This window comes from Neolamprologus multifasciatus, chromosome 20 (assembly GCF_963576455.1).
Source record: "Neolamprologus multifasciatus chromosome 20, fNeoMul1.2, whole genome shotgun sequence".
Classification (NCBI taxonomy): Eukaryota; Metazoa; Chordata; class Actinopteri; order Cichliformes; family Cichlidae; genus Neolamprologus; species Neolamprologus multifasciatus.
Genome location: NC_140458.1, coordinates 9,122,097 through 9,140,378, shown reverse-complemented (window position 1 = coordinate 9,140,378; position 18,282 = coordinate 9,122,097). Strand labels below are relative to the sequence as shown.

Below are 18,282 nucleotides of genomic sequence, written 5' to 3'. Positions count from 1 at the left end.
GGGAAGCGTGAGAAGTCACTGCAGAGAACACACCTCCACTGCTCTAGAGTCGTGGCAGCATTTTTTACATGGCTACATCCGATGTTTTGCATTGCACTCGGTGGTGTAAGGCTTGGATGCAGCTGCTCAGCCATGGAAACCGATTCCATGAAGCTCTCTATGCACTGTTCTGATGGTTACATGAAGTTTGGAGGTCTGTAGCTCTGCAGAACGTTAGCGACCTCTTCACAATATGCGCCTCAGCAGCCATTGAGCCCACTTTGTGATTTTACGTGGCCTACCACTTTGTGCCTGAGTTACTGTTACTGTTGTTCCCAATCGTTTTTTTTGTTATAATCCCACTAACAATATATACCAGATGCTCTTCTTGACACAACCCCAAAGGGATTTGTGTCTCCTCCTGGAATTGAACTGGAAGGCTGCCACACAGCATCACTACAAAATAGAAAGATGCACAGTGAGTTCATAAAGACGAACTTGGTTTATTTATTCATAGAAGCAAAAAACATGATTTAAATTTGATTAATAAGCCCAGCTCCTTATCCTATAGTGAAATATACATCACATCATACTGTCATTTCTTGGTGTTACTGTGAATAAATAGTATCATTGTAAGCGTTTAAAAATCCCTGATTTGTTGAGTTAGTTGTATGTATGTGTAATTTATCCAATGATGTGTTTGCTGTTTATTTAACATTTTCTTTCCCTCTCGTCTTTGCTTGTCTCCTTTGCCCAGGTTGACCTTGTGATTTTGGAGTGTGGCTCTCCACCGACCACCACTTTCATTTCCACACTCCTCTGTTTGTCTGTTTGTGTATCTGTGAGTTGACAGGCGGAGGGAAGGGAGGCCTGGAGGGGAGACACCAGTGGGGCTGGGGGAGGAGATCATCACTGTGGGTGGGGGTGGGAAGGAAAAAAAAGAGGGAAAATGGATCTTTGCTGTAACATGATGTTTATTCTCGTGATGTATTTACTGTAGAAGACAACAGAGGATTGTCTGTTTGGTTATACGAGAAAAACTTGAATACAAATACCAAAACATTCGTTGATGAACATTTATGAGAAATCTTGTAATGGAAAAGACATTTACGGAAAAAGAAAAAAAAAACACATTGTAGTAACATTTAACTTGGGAGAATGTATTTGTCTGTGCTGTGTAAATATCAACATACTGATATATATGATTATATGTACACAGTTGAATAATTGTGCACTCCATATTAGTTGTTATACAACAAATGTTGAGCACAGAGTTATTCAATTGCATTTACTTTGGTTCTGTTTAGGAGCTCACATAGTTTAGCCTTTGCCCTTAAGTTTCCATGAACTATCAATACCAACATCATCTTCTTATTTTCTCATCTCAGAATCTGGGCTTTTTTTTTTACGTTCGCATTATGACTTTTTTTCTCATGTATTTGATCAGCATTATAGGCAAGATTTAAGAATTAGGGTTGATGTGATGGCAAATATTGAAAGCAACTACACACGTATGAAATGAGCTAAGAAAGTGAGACATAGTGAGATGTGAACAGCAGTGGTAACAGTGGGTTGCTTCAACTTTATGTCCATTAAAATATATTTTTCCCATCAAATGTCACCGTCAAGAGAGGATTGAATTCTTGTGACGCTCTGAATATTTTAAATCCTGGCATCTAAAATAAAAAGTGCATAGGGAGAAGAAAATGGCAATTGTGGCAGTGAGCAGCTGCCTTAGCAACGTGTGTGTGTTTATTCGTTGGTTTTATGTAAGGGCATCAAACTCATTTCGTCAATGAACCACATCCTGTTTTCAGTCGCCTTTTATGTGGTCCTGAAAGTTGTAAGACAGAGTTATATAGTTTTTTAAATGGTGTTTCTATCACACTGTAATCAGTGGCATACATACATTAACATTAACTGTAGAGAAATGAGAATAAAGTGTATAAAACTTTAAAGACCTCGCTCATGCCATGGAATAACCACGTAATATTATGAAGCATTTTAAACAATATGTCTTCATATATAATCCGTCTGCATCTTCAGTCGTTCTTAAGCTCTTCTCTTTCTGGCGTCGAACCAGTTTACTGCATGCATCCTGCTTCCTATATCTCAAAGCATCCTTAAACATATTCCAGAGGCTGAGGCTCACGGCTGCAGGAAAGCGTTAGGCTACACAGTAAATGTCGTGGTACGTTCAATCCATCCTAGAGGTTACTGCACACGACACAAACTGAACAGCGGCTCTGCTATATTCTACTCAAAGCACAAAGTCAGTGTTGCAATAATTATTTATTTCCAGATATCAACACACTTTTTGATTGCCAGTCCTCCGACTGGACATTCTAGATCGTCTTTGCCGAATGGTAGGAGATGCGTCTCGATTGTAGTTTTGCTTCCACCAGCTTCGTCACAATAAATTGTTCATCTTCAGTATACTGGTCCATTGTACAGCCTCATATTCATCCAGATGTTTTGGGGTTTTTTTGGAAAAAAAGTGAACACAAATACATAGATAAATATATAAATTCAGGGTTCTTTGATTCAGGCAGTGTAGAAGCACCTTGCTTTATCTCCTCCTCTAGTCTCCCACCTCGGTTGTTTCTCTCTTTCTTTCTCTTTCACTGTAGCTCTTATAAATATGCTGAAATGAAATATACTCTGTTGTTAGTGGTGAATGATGTCTTGTGATACTCTCTAAGCCTTTGGATAGTGCTGTGTTTATTGTGTATGATGTATTCCTATTAGTATTTATGATAATGATAAGTCAGAGAAAAAACTAAATAACCGAGACGCTCCAGAATTCTGCTGTATTCTTATTATATGGGATCCATGTGAAACGAAATGAAATAAAATTGAAATTATTCTGTTGAAGGTTAAAAGGTGTTTTTCTGTTCATATGTGGTTTGTGTGCTTTCAAATTGTTAATATAATTTACATGAGAACATAAAAAGTGACATGCCACTGAAAATGTTCTGAAGTTTCAAGATGGACAAACAGAGAAAGCTCGATCTATTTTAATGCCTGTACAGTTTCATATGGCTTCTAAAATGCTAATCTTGCTCTATAGATGGCATATGTTTCTTGAAATAGGCCTACATTAAGCACGGTCATACTAACCTGGAAACTTGCACAAATTAGAAAGGCTGAAGTCTGAATACCAGGAGTATAATACAAAATGCAGTGTACAAATGACAGAAGTGAAAACTGATCTTTAAGTTCATTTTTTTTTAAATTTCCTTTTATTGTTTGGCGATGATGTAAGTGTAAACTACAGGTAATCTTTTGAATTTTGTACAAAACACGGCATTTTTTAACTACATGATAAAAGCATAAAGGAATACAATTACACGTTAAAACTCAAAGTAACACTCCCATTGTTTACGGTAACCTCTGCACACACAGAGATAAAAGCATCTTGCATTGGCGCACAGATCTTATCAGCTTGCCTGTGGTCATAACAAAAAAATGTTAAACTGCTTGCTTTCCGTTTAAAATGCCTTATGCAGTCTTCAAAGATATCATTAGCTTGTGAAATATTTTAGGGTGTTGAAAGTATAGAGGCTATACAGTGTTTGTGAGTGCTGGAAAGCATTTTTTTTTATAATTCCAGCTGAAAGGTACAGAAGATAGAGATGTCTTCAAACTCTCTGTGAGAAAGCCAGCAAGCATTTTAAGCATTTGAGGGGTTTTTATGTCATGGATACCTTTGGAAATTAAAGCTAATTTTTGTATACTTTTCAAAATATTCAGGATGAGAGAAAAAGTGAGCAGTGCTGGAATTCAACAGACAACAACTTTTCTTTACCTTTAAGAGCTAACGTTGTTTGCAACTTTTCAGATAAGTAAAAGAAATCCCCAAGATAGCATTTTCATCCCTTTTGCCCCCATATCATAATTTAAGATAACATCCTACATTAATACTGAAAGTAAACAGTAGTGATGGGATTTCCGGCTCTTTTTAGAGATCCGGCACTTTCGGTTCGGATCACTAAAAAGAGCCGGCTCTTTCGGCTCCGAACCGGCTCTTCCGGCTCCGAAAAGGCTCTTCAGGTTGTTTTGTTGCTTTAATTAATTTATTATTAACAATAATATAAAATTATGCACAAAAGGAATTACTAACATAAAAAAAGTGGTTTTATTTATATATGTTTATATATAAATATATGCGGTGGCCCCTAGAGACAAAACACGTACAAACTCCAAAACACATTTCTAGCATGAACTGAACTTCCAAAGCAGAGCTACTAGATCACTTAAATTACACAATTGAAAGCATGTGTGTATTGTTTGTGTATTTATACACAGGCACTCATATATATTCAAATAATTTAAAAAAAAAGTTCATTTACCTGTTACTACCACACACCAAATCCGGTTGTTGGTACTTGCTGGCTTGTGTAGCCACTAGGTAACAAAAGCTCAACTCTGCGCCCAGCATCCTGGAGCACTTCTGTTGTCTTTTGTACGTGTTTTGAGTTTTTATGTGCTTCTGAGTTTTCACGTGCTTCAGAGTTTGTACGTGTTTTTACGTGTTTTGGAGTTTTTACGTGTTTTGGAGTTTGTACGTGTTTTTACGTGTTTTGGAGTTTGTATGTGCTTCAGAGTTTGACCGTGATTTGAAGTTTGTATGTGCTTTGTCTCTAGGGGCCACCGTAAATATACTTTTATTTATTCACTCCACATAAAATGTAATAAATAAATCATGTAATACAAAAACCACATTTCAACTTTTAACTATTTAAATTTTCAGCTTTTTCCTTTTACAAATTTAAAGTGAAACAACACAAAACACTGCAAACCACAACACAATTAAATATAAATTAAAATATGAAAACAAAAAGAAGATACATATTCTCTGTCATATGGGCCCGCATGAATAAACTTTCTGAATCCTTTATCATCTGCAACTGAAAATAGTTGTGGATGATTACTATACCTTTCTAATGTGAAGTTGTTGTCCCTGGCTCTCTTTCTCTCTCTCTCCCTCCTGCTCTGTTCCTGTGCTACTGAGTGTAACTACCGCCCCTCCCCACTCTGCCCAGCGTAAAGCACAAGGCTTGCGTGCAGAGTGAAGCGAAAAAAAGTGCGAGAGAGAGGCTGAGAGAAAGAAAATTATAACCCACGTGACGACTCGCGATAAGGAACCAGCTCGCGTCGTTCTCGTCAAAGAACCGGCTCTAAGAGCCATTTCGTTCGCGAATGACCCATGACTAGTAAACAGTTCAACACTAATTTTCTTTATCTGGTGTATTCATAAAGAAAGAAGGGGACGTATAATCATCTAGGTAATGTCCAAAAAGTTAGATCTGGGGTGGGAGTATGACCGACCCACAGTGATACCCCTCAACAAATGACTTAAATTCCCACTGCCCACTGGATAAGAACATGGACAGGTATTGTAGTGGTGGAAGTAACTTGGAGTGGAGTGTTTTACTGAAGTGTTTAATTTTACTCTATTTTGTTGCTTTTTAATTGTGCAACGTACTCTGAATGCAAATATTGTACTTTATGCCACACACTATATATTTTGATAATGTTGCACAGTAATAAAAATCATCTCCAGCTGCAACTTAAATACTTCCTTTTGGTTGCTCCTTTATTTCCTAATCAATCACTACTTTCCACTAACAACAAAACAAATTTTCCCATTTCTCATAATACCATCTGCATCAAGACTCCACACAAGGCTGAAAATGTTTTACACACCAGTTTTCTACATTGGGTTTATTTCTGATCAAATACCCTGCACTCCTCGTGCTCGTCGTCGCTCCATGCCATTTGCCACCCCATTAGAAAAAAACCTGGAAACGCCCCTGTTCACGTGCAAGCTGGCATGTCGCACTTTTTTCTTCTTTTTTTGCTCTGCGTGTGCACAAAGTCACAAATTATGCATATGACAGCGAATATGATGCAAGGAAAACAATGAAAAGAAAAAAACTACCGTTGGACTGAAGCGCTAGTCTTTTGTTTAGCTTCCTGTCAGCCTTCTTGTTTTCACTTTTTTAAGGGAGACGGGAAAGTATGTAATAAAGCAACATATTTGTAAGTAAACTTGTAACTTGCATGGTTTCTTTGCTCTCTAGCAACCCATTCTCTTCGTCCTACATATATTTTTGGGGGATTTGAGCGCTCTGTGCAAATATTAATAAAGCACAAGCACCAGCCCAACAATCTAGTTGTTTATTTGCAGTTAAATAGTCCCCGGCAGCGCCACGGTATAAAGCAAATGTAAACAACCTAAAATGACATAACAAAACATTAAAATAACTTCGGGTAATTGCAGAGAAACAGCTCCCCTTGAGGAAAGCGGTAGCAAGCCAAAGCCCGGCAGTGAACTCCTCCGTTGGTTTCTTGTCCCTCCCTCAAGTTTCCGCAGAGCTTCTGTGGTCGTGCTGGCTGGAGTCCAATCAGCGCATTTCATCAAGGCGATTCATCCGCCTGAGGGGAAAAGGAAAAGAGGGTCTCGCCAATTTAAGCAAGAGCAACGATAAACCGCACCAGGTCAACACTCTCTAAACTTTCCTCCACTAAAGAAAGAAAGAAGAACATGTGTTTAATCTGCTCGTAGTTCTGGGTCGAATACACGCAGCACACTGTCTGTTTAGTGAACTTTGATAAAGTACAGAATGGCCGATACAAGTGCATCAAGCTCTCCCAGCTGCGTGGAGAGGCTGAAAAGCTACGTGAAGACCCAGAAAGGGTTCATCCTGGCAGCAGAAATAGTAAGTTTGTTCTCACTGTGATATTTGTGTGTCGCTCTGCTGTGATGATCCACGGTTAACGGCTCACAGATATGGCTTTAATATGCTGCGTGTAAAGCTCACTTGTAACTAATCAATAATTTATAGATGGCTAAGTGGATTTATGTTCTGTATCTATTGATTTTTTTAATCACTAATGTGTCATTTTCCCTTTGCTCGGTTTTCTTCTGTTTTTTTATTCACATTTCTCACTCTAGTCTGTCCATATATATCACACCGGAAACGAAGCGCCCTACAGGACATGTGCACCTTAGCATATGCTACTTCCGTTGCGAAACTCCTGTAGGGCGCTTCGTTTCCGGTGTGATATTCGCTCCTTGCTAACGCTTTTTCCAAAACAAGTCAACCAAATGGATGAATCATGGGGCGATTTAGATTTCTCGAGATGTCTTGCGCATTTATGGAATATATATATAGATGCTGTTCATTGACCTGTCGATCTTTTTCCTTGCCTCAGAGCAAAACAGAGAAAGGATTCAAATTCTATGTTTCTCAGTATTTGCAAACAGCGGCCCCCCTACTGCACTTTGGAGTCACACTGCTAGCGATAGATGCAGCAATTCTGTACTGTACTGGAGAGACGGCACGGAGGAGATCATCGGCAGCCGATCAGGACAATGTGATGTAAAAAAAAACATGCAAACTTGCACTAAAAAATTTGCGAAACAGCGAGGTGAAAGGTGAACCGCGTTATAGCGAGGGACCACTGTAATTTTGAAAGTAAGTCACAACATACCTTTCGTAAATACTAATGTATAGAAACCCTTACGAGCAATTATTCATTTTTTGTGTGGCTTTTTCTCACGGTTTGTTAACATGCTGTGTAGGTGTGTACTTGACTAGCTGATATCGACATAATGGGGGAAACATCTGGGTTTGACTATTGTTTACCTGTAGTTTGAATGCTGAACATTTGCCTGTTTAAATCATAAGAACTGTTTGATTTAATGCGCCTGGTTTACGACCAGTCACTATACAGAGATGTGCTTCTGAATGTAGACATGTGTCTTCTGATTTTGCAATGTAGTTCTGCTTGTGTTGAGTGATGTAAACAGCTGATCGATCTAAACGCTTTAAACGTCAAAAGTGATCATTAGATTTTTTTATGACACAACAGTGGTGAGTTTTCCCACCTTCTGCTCTTTGTAACTTAACGCGATCTTTCCGTTTTCGTGTTTTGGACATGATTTTGGAGTATATCTTCACATTAGCGATTCACCGCAAAGTAAAGCCACCGGAAATGTACAACCATACATCCGGTCTCAAACCAGGAAGTTAGCATTTTCTCGTGCACAGAGTCCATTACAAAAGCCAAGGGGTTGTCACATGATTCGTAAGGCATTGTGTGCATTGTAGGCTCAGCCAATCAGAGCCAGCGTATTTTGTTATACGGGCATTTTGCTGTAACACGGGCAGAAATATTGCCGTTCAGCGCCTTCGTAACTTGAATTTTTCGTTAAATGGGGTATTGGTAAGTCGGGGTTCCACTGTATGTGCTTTCTCAGAGGTTAAGGGATTCCACCTGTCACTGCTGCTCCACTGTTTTTGCTTTTGGCACCAAGGAGCTGAAATGCTGATCATTAAAGGTCACATAGGTTAACTCAGCCCACCGTCTCACGTGCTCACTTACAGGCTGGATATTGTCTGTAGCCAGAGTAGCAAAATGCAAAGTATATCACATTATTGGTAGTTTAAAGGCTCATAAAAGGATTTTCCATCCCACATTATAGGTTTGCACATCTGGCTCTGGTTAACAGGACTGCATGCACCCCGCAAAGGCAGGAATAGAAGTATAAATGCAAACAACCTACAGCTCCTAATAATAAACTGTCGTAGTGGCAAATTAAAATGACTTCCTGTCTGGGAATACTGTCCTACTTTACTGTCCTTGACCACTATAGAGATTGACAGACTCTATAGTGACACGTGACTTTCGCGCATTGCGTTGTAGGTACGAGTGGCAACAAAATTAAAACACTGCATCAAGCGCTAGCATTTCCAGCACCGGTAATCATTCATTCTGCGGTTTTAATCCCTACTTGCATTTTATTTGCCCCAAAAACAGTTACGTACAAAACGACGGAGAACGCGGCAGGTCTGTACGAAGACAGACTTGACGAAAAGGCAAAAAAAGTACAAGGAAAAAATCAAAGGAGTGAAAGGGTTAGACCCATATGAGCATACAGAGTGGAGTAAGGACGTTAGCGTGCTGCCCAACTTTCATCACGCACATAATCATTATTATATGGTCCTAAGTGTGAGTGCATACACTCACAAAATGTTCAGTAACTTCAGATCCCTGCAACAAGCCCAGGTCCAGTTTACTTTGGTGATTTGGACTATTCCATTTCACAGCTGTTGTTACATTTTTTCTCCTTTATTTCCTGTACAGGCCAACGCAATCTATTTGTCATTTCAGGTTGTAGTATTACACAACATTTTCACATCTAATAGAAATAAAATAAGTGTTTCATAATCCATTCAATTTGTTTTTATGTGTAACTGGCATTATTGTTTCATTCTATTATAGAATCTTACAAGAAAGAAGCAAATTTGTATTCCATCATGCTTTATTAGCTGCTTTGATGAAAAACAAATCAACAATGCAAAAAAAAAAAAAAACGCACTGCAAAACAACATACTGGAAAACAGTTATTCACCATTTGGGCACATATATGCGTGACTTTTCGTGGCTGTTTTGATATCGCTTTCTCTCTTAACCGATCAAATCTCACTGTGGTAGAAGCTTTAAACTCGGTATGACCCAGGTTGATAAAGGGTGCCCAGTCTGGATCGTATTCCTGCATTTTGTAGGCTGGTTTTCCTACAAAACACAACGGACATTAGCCCGCAAAGCCACAGTGAACAAAGCAGCAAAGCGCATCGAATTCAATTCAAATCAATATAAGATTTATTTGTAGCCTACATCAGACAACAGAAGACTTTGTGGAAGTGCTTGGAGCAGACTAACTTGTGAACTGGAGTGTTCTGGAAAGTTATATTTGGTCTTCGAATGGCTGCAATCCAGGCCATTCCCGTGGCTGTCATGCGACTGGTTTTACCCCGGAAATGACGTCACATTTTCAATCTCTATTTTCACATTAACACCTTTGTTTGAATTCACAGCGGTGTGATCTCTTAACACATGAGTCACTTTAAGCTTAAATATTTTGCACAAGTTCTGTATTGTCAGTGGATCAGTATCTAAGTACATTTACTTAAGTACTGTACTTGATGTCATTGCACTTCCACTGCTTTTCTTCTTTATGTTGCAATTTACAAACTAAGATTTTTGTTATAGATTCTAGTCAGCTGGTGAAATATAACGCAATGTATGAGAATGCAAAACAATCAGCATCACTTGGAGACTCATAATAAATTCCATATGCATAGTAATAAGACAACAGTACGGATTGAGTAATATGATTACAGAAGCTTTGGAATATAGGACTTTTACTTGTAGTTGATTATGTTTCCTTCAGGCAGAGACTGAATACCTTTTAAAGTGTTTGTCAGCTTCACATTAAGCTCTTGAGTCAAAGTTTTATCACATCACCCTACATGACTCGAGGGAAATGACTTGTGTTAAAACAACCAAACATGTACAAATTGCCAGATATTTGTCTATTGTCTTGTGTAGTCTGGAAGATAAGTGGATCTACTTGAGGCGACTTTTGTTGTGATTTGGTGCTATATAAATAAAATTGAATTGAATTGGATGGTGGGTGCAGTTTTCTCTGTGGTGGGGTCGGGTGGCCTGTCCCGGGCTCTGTGGGGCCGGGTGGCGCTGCTGAACTGGGCCCCAGTCCGGATGGGCCTGGACATTGAGGGCTATCAGGAGGGGCTATGTGCTTACCTGCTGCTCTCTGGCAGGTAGCTCCATGCCCTCCTGGGTTTTAACTGCACCTTAGTGCACACATGCATCAACACTACATATGAGCGGGCGGAGGGAGGTTTGGAGTCTTCACACACTCCCGTTCTCTGTTGCCTGTTGGGGTGGGGGGACTGGGAGGAGGAGCTGGCCATCCGATTGGGGTCTGGAATGTGGGGCCTCCCTGCTGCTGCGGAGTTGGGGCGGTCAGCTTCTCTCCACCCCAGGGAAAAGGGTAACACTACCTGGGTCTGGGTGCAGTTTCCCCCTCCCGGGGCAAGGGTACCTAGACCTGGGGTATAGAGTACGCTTGGGGAGTGTGATTGTGTGTACAGTGTCTATTTATGTCTGTCTCCACGTTGGGTGAGTGCTGAGTAACTGCATATGAGAGCATGAGGGTGGTATCTGTGTGTGCCCTCTAGCAGATCATTACTTGAGGAACCTGTTAAATACAAGCACGCTCATGCTCACAGGTGTACACACGGGTGCTCACACGCACAAACTACACCCTTTTTGGCTCCTACCTCAAAGCACACTGTGCGCTGTCGATCTTACGTGCTGCACAATAATATTCAGTATTTAGTATTTACTGTAAACAGAATAATGACACTCAGAAAAATAAAGGTGCCAACTGGAACCAAAAGTGCTTCTTTAGACTGATGCCATAGAAGACCCTTCTTTGGTGCCACAAAGAACCTTTCAAACAATGGTTCTTTGAAGAACCATTTCTTTCAGTGGTTCATTGAAGAACCTTTAAAGGTATCATATCAAATATATGTCATATCAAAACAACCCCACACCTGCAGTTATTTCAGTTTTTCACAGAGGTTTCCTGTCAGCTGGTCAACCTCACTCAGGCGAACATCCATATCAGCCAACCAAATGACAAGCTCCTCCCTTTGTGCTTCAAATCCCTGCCACTCTGAGACAAGGATCTGAGAGAGAGAGAAAAGAGTCAATTATAAAGAAGAGAGAAAAGTGAAACCCTCCTCAGAAGGTCTGACTCGCATACCTGCAGTTGACCTGCGATGGACTCTAGTTTGACATTCACGTCACCCCAGCGGCGGCCGCACTACCTCGCCAATGCCAGCAGCCGAATCTTCAGGGTGCCCTGGAAGAGCAGAGTTAATGTTCATTTCCTCCTGGTCGGGCTCTCCAGCTTAGATTATTGTAACAGTCTTTTTCTTTGTTTGAGCAAAAGGAATCTTGAATGTCTCCAATTAGTCCAGAATGCTGCTGCAAGGCTTTTTAACTAAGACACGAAAAAGAGAGCACATTACACCAGTGTTACGTTCATTACACTGGTTTCCAGTACATTTTAGAATTCATTTTAAAATCCTGGTACTGACTTTTAAAGCTTTGAATTGTGAACCCTACGCTCCCTCTCGCAGCCTGAGATCATCTCATCAAAGGCTGTTGGTAGTCCCACAAACTCGTTTTAAGACCAGAGGTGATAGATCTTTTAGAGCGGTGGCCCCAGGTTGTGGAATGCTCTCCCTCCATCATTGCGTTGCCTTGATTGTATTTATTCTTTTAAAAAGCAGCTTAAGACTCATTTATTTAGATTGGCTTTTAATTCGATTTCTGCTGTATGTTTGATTATTAATTAGGGCTGTGCGATATGACCAAAATCTCATATCCCGATATAAGAATTCTATCGTCCTGATAACGATATAAATCACAAAAATGTAACATTTTCTGTGAATCTCGGGCAGCTCGTCTTGCGGGAAGTGTTTCCAGCTGCCCGTCATGTAGCTGGAGTCGAGTGTTTTAACCGATGCATGAAACTATACATTTTTAGACATAAGTTGTAAAGGCCGCCGTTTTCTTTGAGTATTTATTACACGGCGTGCTGCGGGGAAAAGCCTGTTCTAACGTTTGAGTCTAAGGTTTATTTTTTAGCACCTGGCGGCTCTTTTTTAATTCTCATCCGTAAATAATCTGCTCTTTCACGTGATTCAGTTCATTTTGAAAAGTCTCAACAGGATCTTGAGCTTTATTGTGAAAGGTTTATGTGAAACATAAACAAGCGGACGCGATGCTGTTACCGTCGTTGTTGCTAACCACAGCGCTTAAAGACAGGCGCTTGTCCGTCCGTAGTGTGGTGATATTAAATATAAGAGAAAGAGAGAACTTTAAGAAATTAATATAGCCACTACAGTGACCATCAAAACGATGAAAAAATATTGCCGTAAACAGTTTATTTTGCGACACCACGAAACAAACTATAGCGTAAAATGAAACGATAGACGTTTTTATATCGTCATCCGATATATATTGTTATATCGAGCAGCCCTATTATTAATGTATTTTATGTATTTCTGTTTTATATTACTGTGAAGCACTTTGTGGTTTTTATCCTGTGAAAAGTGCTATATAAATAAATTGATTTGATTTGATTCATTTACTGTCCAGCTGGACGTGACAGCTCTATAGACAGATTATTTTCTGTTGCTGTGTGACGCTACAAAACTGTGCAGTCCTATCAGAAAAATTGCAGCTGATTTTTATACCTGGAAATTCTAACAGGGTAGAGGAATTTGCGCAGTGTGGGTGTTAGTTTCCTGTGAAATTTCCACTCATATCAAGTCTTATCTTCTATTTTCTCTCATCTCTGTCTTAGCTTGTCAGTTTTATCGTCATCATCTGCTATGCTTCTTCCTGGTGTGGAGGCTACACTACGGTGCCCATATGTGAGATGACCTTCTCCGTGATCTTCTTCGGCATCTTCATGATGGACCTGGACAAGCAGTTCTCAGGGATCAGCTGGGTCTGGACTGTGAGTCCACACACACATAACTACATGCACACCCTCTGACACATTTCTGTGCTAAATTGCATAATATTTCATCTTTTGCTTCCCTTGGTGCAGGATCTGTTCCGTGCTGCGGTTGGTGCCGTCCTCTACGTCATCATCTCTCTGATCCATCTGTTTGGAGGATCCAGGGATGGAGCTTGTATGGCAGGCGCGGTTCGTTAAGCCAGAATGACTCAGCCTGAGTTCTTAGCTGCATACTGAATCTGCTCATATTTATTTCTCTGTTTACTTTGACAACTGATGGCTGTTACCCCTGACTAATTTCGGTGCTGCCAGTTATACATGTGAAAACTGAATGCCTGGTGTTTTTTGTCACTTTTTTGTGTTCAATATGAAACACCCAGACTTTCTGAAAAAGCAGGCACTCGACATTGAGTAATGTTCATACTGCAATACTTCCTTCCTTTTTGACTACAACTGTAGACTGTGACTTATTACCTTACTTTAGCTCATTCAAAAATTTCTAAGACAAAAAAAAAATGCCGATATAACACTGAATCCACATGTTATGTAGTTTGAATGTTAGTTTATTGTTGCCAAAAACAGGACACGGTGATGACTGGAAATCAGTCTGAAACAGCTAACAGCAGCATTACAGTGCATTGGGAGTCAGAGGAGGAAAGGCGTAGCTGCACACAAAATTGGTAGCTACAGCCACTAATTATATTAACAATGTAACGGCGTTATTAAAAGGCTTTGCAATGAACAGAGAACAGAATACACCAGTAGCTAGTCTGGGTTCAAAAACTCATTTGATATCAGACTCTGTGGTGTCATAACTGTTTACACACAGTAGAGAAACATATTTTTACAAAAATGTAAAAAAACAACAACCCCATTTTAAAGTTGCTTTATCATTAGTTTTTGCCTTTGAGCAGGATACACCTGTAACCTTTAAAAACTTTGCATGCAAGTTGCAGATATGTGGTGTCCTGTCCAGTATGATGTCATGCTTATATCACATGTCACAAGCATGATAGGGACCAGGGACCCTGAGTTTGATAAACCTTTAAAAAGATGGGAGTTAATGTAGTTTTTGCCATATACTACTGGATGTACTGACAACTATCACTGTATTACTTTGGTCATGAGGTCTGGCTGAACATACTGCTGCTCTCACTGAAAACACTCAGTGCAGATTCACAAATCCTCAGATGAACAATGAGCAATTTTGACAAGTCCCTTTGAGTGAGAGAAGTTGATCATTCACTTATATAAAAGATGGAAACAGCTTGTGGGTCGGAAAAGTGAAGCCAAAGCAGAAGTGTCTCAAACCTGAATTCTTTGTAATGACCAGCAGGTGGCAATTCCTTTTGGTTATAGAGATATCAGGCTATATGGATGATCTCAGTAAACACTTTGATGAGATGGAAAGGGCAGTGCAGCTTATAGTATGTGGAAGTGTTAATACAGTTAATTTCTTACTGGAAAACTGAAAATAATGCATGAACAAAATGGTAAGACTGAGCCTGTAACTGCATCACAATCTCTGTTTCCTTTTACACTGAATCAGAGGACATTAAATATTATTTTGTTGGTTTTTGAAAGATTTTGTTTACTATTTATCAGTTTACTTTTTAAAAAATGAACTAAGTGGGCTTGTTATGCTCCTAATGACAGTAGATTTTCTGTATGTTAAAGATAAATTTCACATCTCATTTCCCCACCACAACCATCCTTGTGGTATGCTATGTCTACACGTAGTCTTTTGTATTAATCACGTGTTTAGTCCCAAACATGTGCTTTGCAGCTGCATATCAGGCACAAGCCTGTCCCCACAATGGCTTCTTCATGAACCAAAGTGTCTAATAGTGTGAAGAGCACAAAGTCTTCTGGCACTTAACTTTAACAAAATACTGATAATTTATTTAGATTGTATTTGTGTTAGTTGTGATTCTGATTGTCGGTTCTTGCTTCTTAGGTGTTAGGGTTGTTCGCTGGGCTGATATTTGCATACGACACCTACACAATCTACCTCCAAATCCAAAGTAACAGACAGCACTCAGCAGCTCCAACTGGTGAGAAAAACAGTTTTTATTAATGCATTCAAAACGCGTTCTTGGTTTTATTTGATATGTGCAATTTTCTCTAATGTCTTGACTGTTTTTGTTTTTAACAGATGACAGAGTTTAAATGTTCTCAGACAGAAATACTTCTGTCAAGAACACAGAAGAACCAAAAGCAGTCATTTGGGCAAAGGTTAACAGAGGAGCGGGTCAGAGAGGAGGATGGACAGTAAAATGAGCAAGTCACAGTTTAATAAATGCTGCTGCATGGCCTGAACAGATGAAATGTATCTTAAAGAATGAAGCCAAAGAAGAAGATGACATAGCCTTAATAAGGGGTGCTGGCATCTGTCTGTATGTCTACTCCATGAGGGATTCCCCTCTCAAACTTTTATTCCAACCAGACTAAAACGGGAAAGATTATGAAAGAGCGACCTAGCACTCAAAGAATCCTCAACCGATGCTTCTGAGATAATTCCATAACAGCAAAGATGCTGGTAAAGTATAACCTCCTGGGGGATAAAAAGCTTTTTAAAACATTATTTTGGGGGCAGCAAACTCATAAAGCACTCTTTTTTCCAGGTGTCCCCTTAATCACTGAAATAAGAGTTCATTTTCATAATCCTTTATATATCTCCCCATATAAGTGTCCAATGGTCTTATCAAGATGCCAAATGGCCAGACTTACTTCTAGGAGGACTTTGGATGATGTCATCATGCAACTTGTCTAATACACCTGTCTACTGTTAATTGACTGCTGTAGTAAATAGTAACTGTGTTATTTGGGCTTCAGAAGCAACTGACACAGCGGTGGTGCTTTTTGAATCGTTTAATATTATAAATTTCTTCTTGGGGGACTTTTTTTGTACTTTCTCAGCTGGTTAAACCTTTGCTTTTCTGTTATTTAACCCTCTGAAGGCAAGCGTTGCAGATTTGCAACAAGTAAAAGCTAACAACCTGATTACCCCACATACATATTTTATGAGGTTTTTTTTACTCAGAAGTACCACTGCAGGTATTCTTTTGTGCATTAGCAACAAAAACTTAATTTGAGCCTGAGAGTAATTGACCCTGTGCACGAGAAAATGCTAACTTCCTGGTTTGAGACCGGATGTGGGGTTGTACATTTCCGGTAGCCTTACTTTGTGGTCAATCGCTACTGCAAAGATATACTCCAAAATCATGTCCAAAACTCGAAAACGGAAAGATCGCGTCAAGTTACAAAGAGCAGAAGGTGGGAACACTCACCACTGTTGTGTCATAAAAAATCTAATGATCAATTTTGACGTTTAAAGAGTTTAGATCGATCAGTTGTTTACATCACTCAACACAAGCAGAACTACATTACTGCATGCAGAAGACACATCGTCCACATTCAGAAGCACATCTCTGTATAGTGACTGGTCGTAAACCAGGCGCGAATTGACTATGTGCACGTTAGCATATGCTACTTCCGGTGCGGAAACTCCTCTGGGGAGCTTTGTTTCCGGTGTCCTATTCACGCCCTGTTTACGGTCCAAAACAAGTTAAGCAAATGAATGAATCAAGCGGCGATTTACATTTCTATACATGTCTTGGGCATTTACCCAATATATCTGTAAATGATGTTCATCGACTTGTCAATATTTTTACCCGTGCCTCAGGGCAAAAGAGAAAAGTGATTCAAATGTTATATTTCTCAGCTGTCCTTCATTTATCGCGGGTGTTATGTTCTAAAAATAATCAGCGATAGGTGAAATCAAGTAGCCAATTTTATTTTTTGACGGTGCAAAACGTTTCGTTGACATCGTGGACATACAGTACTGCACTTCAGAGTTACACTGCTAGCCATCGATGCAGCGATTCTGTACTGTACAGGAGAGACGTCACGGAGGAGATCGTCTGCAGCGATCAGGACGCAGGACACAATGTGATATAAAAAAATAAGCATGCAAACTTGCACTAAAAAAGCTGCAAAACAGCCAGGTGAAAGGTGAACCGCGTTATAGTGAGGGACCGCTGTAATTTTGAAGGTAAGTCACAACATACCCTTGTAAATACTAATGTATAGAAACCCTTACCAGCAATCATTCATTTTTTGTGTGGCTTTTTTTTCACGGTTTGTTAACATGCTGTGTAGGTGTGTACTTGACTAGCTGATATCGACATAACGGGAAACATCTGGTTTGACTATTGTTCACCTGTAGTTTGAATGCTGAACATTTACCTGTTTAAATCATAAGACCAGTCACTATACAGAGATGTGCTTCTGAATGTGGACGATGTGTCTTCTGCATGGGGTGATGCAGTTCTGCTTGTGTTGAGTGATGTAAACAACTGATCAATCTAAACTCTTTAAACGTCAAAATTGATCATTAGATTTTTTATGACACAACAGTGGTGAGTGTTCCCACCTTCTCCTCTTTGTAACTTAACGTGATCTTTCCGTTTTCGAGTTTTGGACATGATTTTGGAGTATATCTTAGCAGTAGCGATTGACCGCAAAGTAAAGCTACCGGAAATGCACAACCCCACATCCGGTCTCAAACCAGGAAGTTAGCATTTTCTCGTGCACAGGGTCAATAGGACACCGGAAACAAAGCTCCCCACAGGAGTTTCCGCACCGGAAGTAGCATATGCTAACGTGCACATAGTCAATAGTGTTCTGTGTGTTTTACAGTGCCTTAAAAGTCTCATTCAGAGTAACCAGTTCCCTCACCTTCTTCCGTTTCATCTTTTGTTTCTAAGTACTAAAACATTTGATTTCATTTTTATTAATCAGCAATCTTTGGCCGTTTTTCTTCTAGAGTTTTGGAATTTAGGACCCATAGATAGCCCATTAACTAAACAACCACACTTTTATTA

The 18,282-nt window shown here is 39.7% G+C and overlaps 2 protein-coding genes and 1 long non-coding RNA gene across 3 annotated transcripts in view; 2 read left to right on the top strand and 1 right to left on the bottom strand.

Moving 5' to 3' along the window:
• Positions 1-2,861, top strand: part of sypb (synaptophysin b) — a 19,455-nt gene extending 16,594 nt beyond the window's left edge. The window contains exon 7 of the mRNA XM_085144829.1: positions 737-2,861. The gene's annotated coding sequence lies outside the window, so the exon portion shown is untranslated. The remainder of the gene's footprint in view (positions 1-736) is intronic.
• Positions 1,337-9,795, bottom strand: LOC146494393 (uncharacterized). The gene is made up of 2 exons (XR_014871406.1): positions 7,709-9,795; positions 1,337-7,678 (listed from the first exon to the last, which is right to left on the bottom strand). It is a non-coding gene; the product is annotated as an uncharacterized LOC146494393 (long non-coding RNA).
• Positions 2,971-18,282, top strand: LOC146494392 (proteolipid protein 2-like). The gene is made up of 6 exons (XM_085144839.1): positions 2,971-6,704; positions 13,238-13,393; positions 13,487-13,585; positions 15,354-15,450; positions 15,552-16,499; positions 18,072-18,282. The coding sequence occupies exons 1-5, from the start codon at positions 6,609-6,611 to the stop codon at positions 15,563-15,565; spliced, it is 462 nt and encodes a 153-aa protein (XP_085000965.1). The 5' UTR covers positions 2,971-6,608; the 3' UTR covers positions 15,566-16,499; positions 18,072-18,282.

Excerpts from the sequence above, each read along its gene's own strand:
- LOC146494392 (XM_085144839.1), top strand. The coding sequence starts at position 6,609 with ATGGCCGATACAAGTGCATCAAGCTCTCCCAGCTGCGTGGAGAGGCTG. Across the intron at positions 13,394-13,486 it reads GGATCAGCTGGGTCTGGACT|GATCTGTTCCGTGCTGCGGT; the intron begins GTGAGTCCACAC and ends CCCTTGGTGCAG. Across the intron at positions 13,586-15,353 it reads GAGCTTGTATGGCAGGCGCG|GTGTTAGGGTTGTTCGCTGG; the intron begins GTTCGTTAAGCC and ends CTTGCTTCTTAG.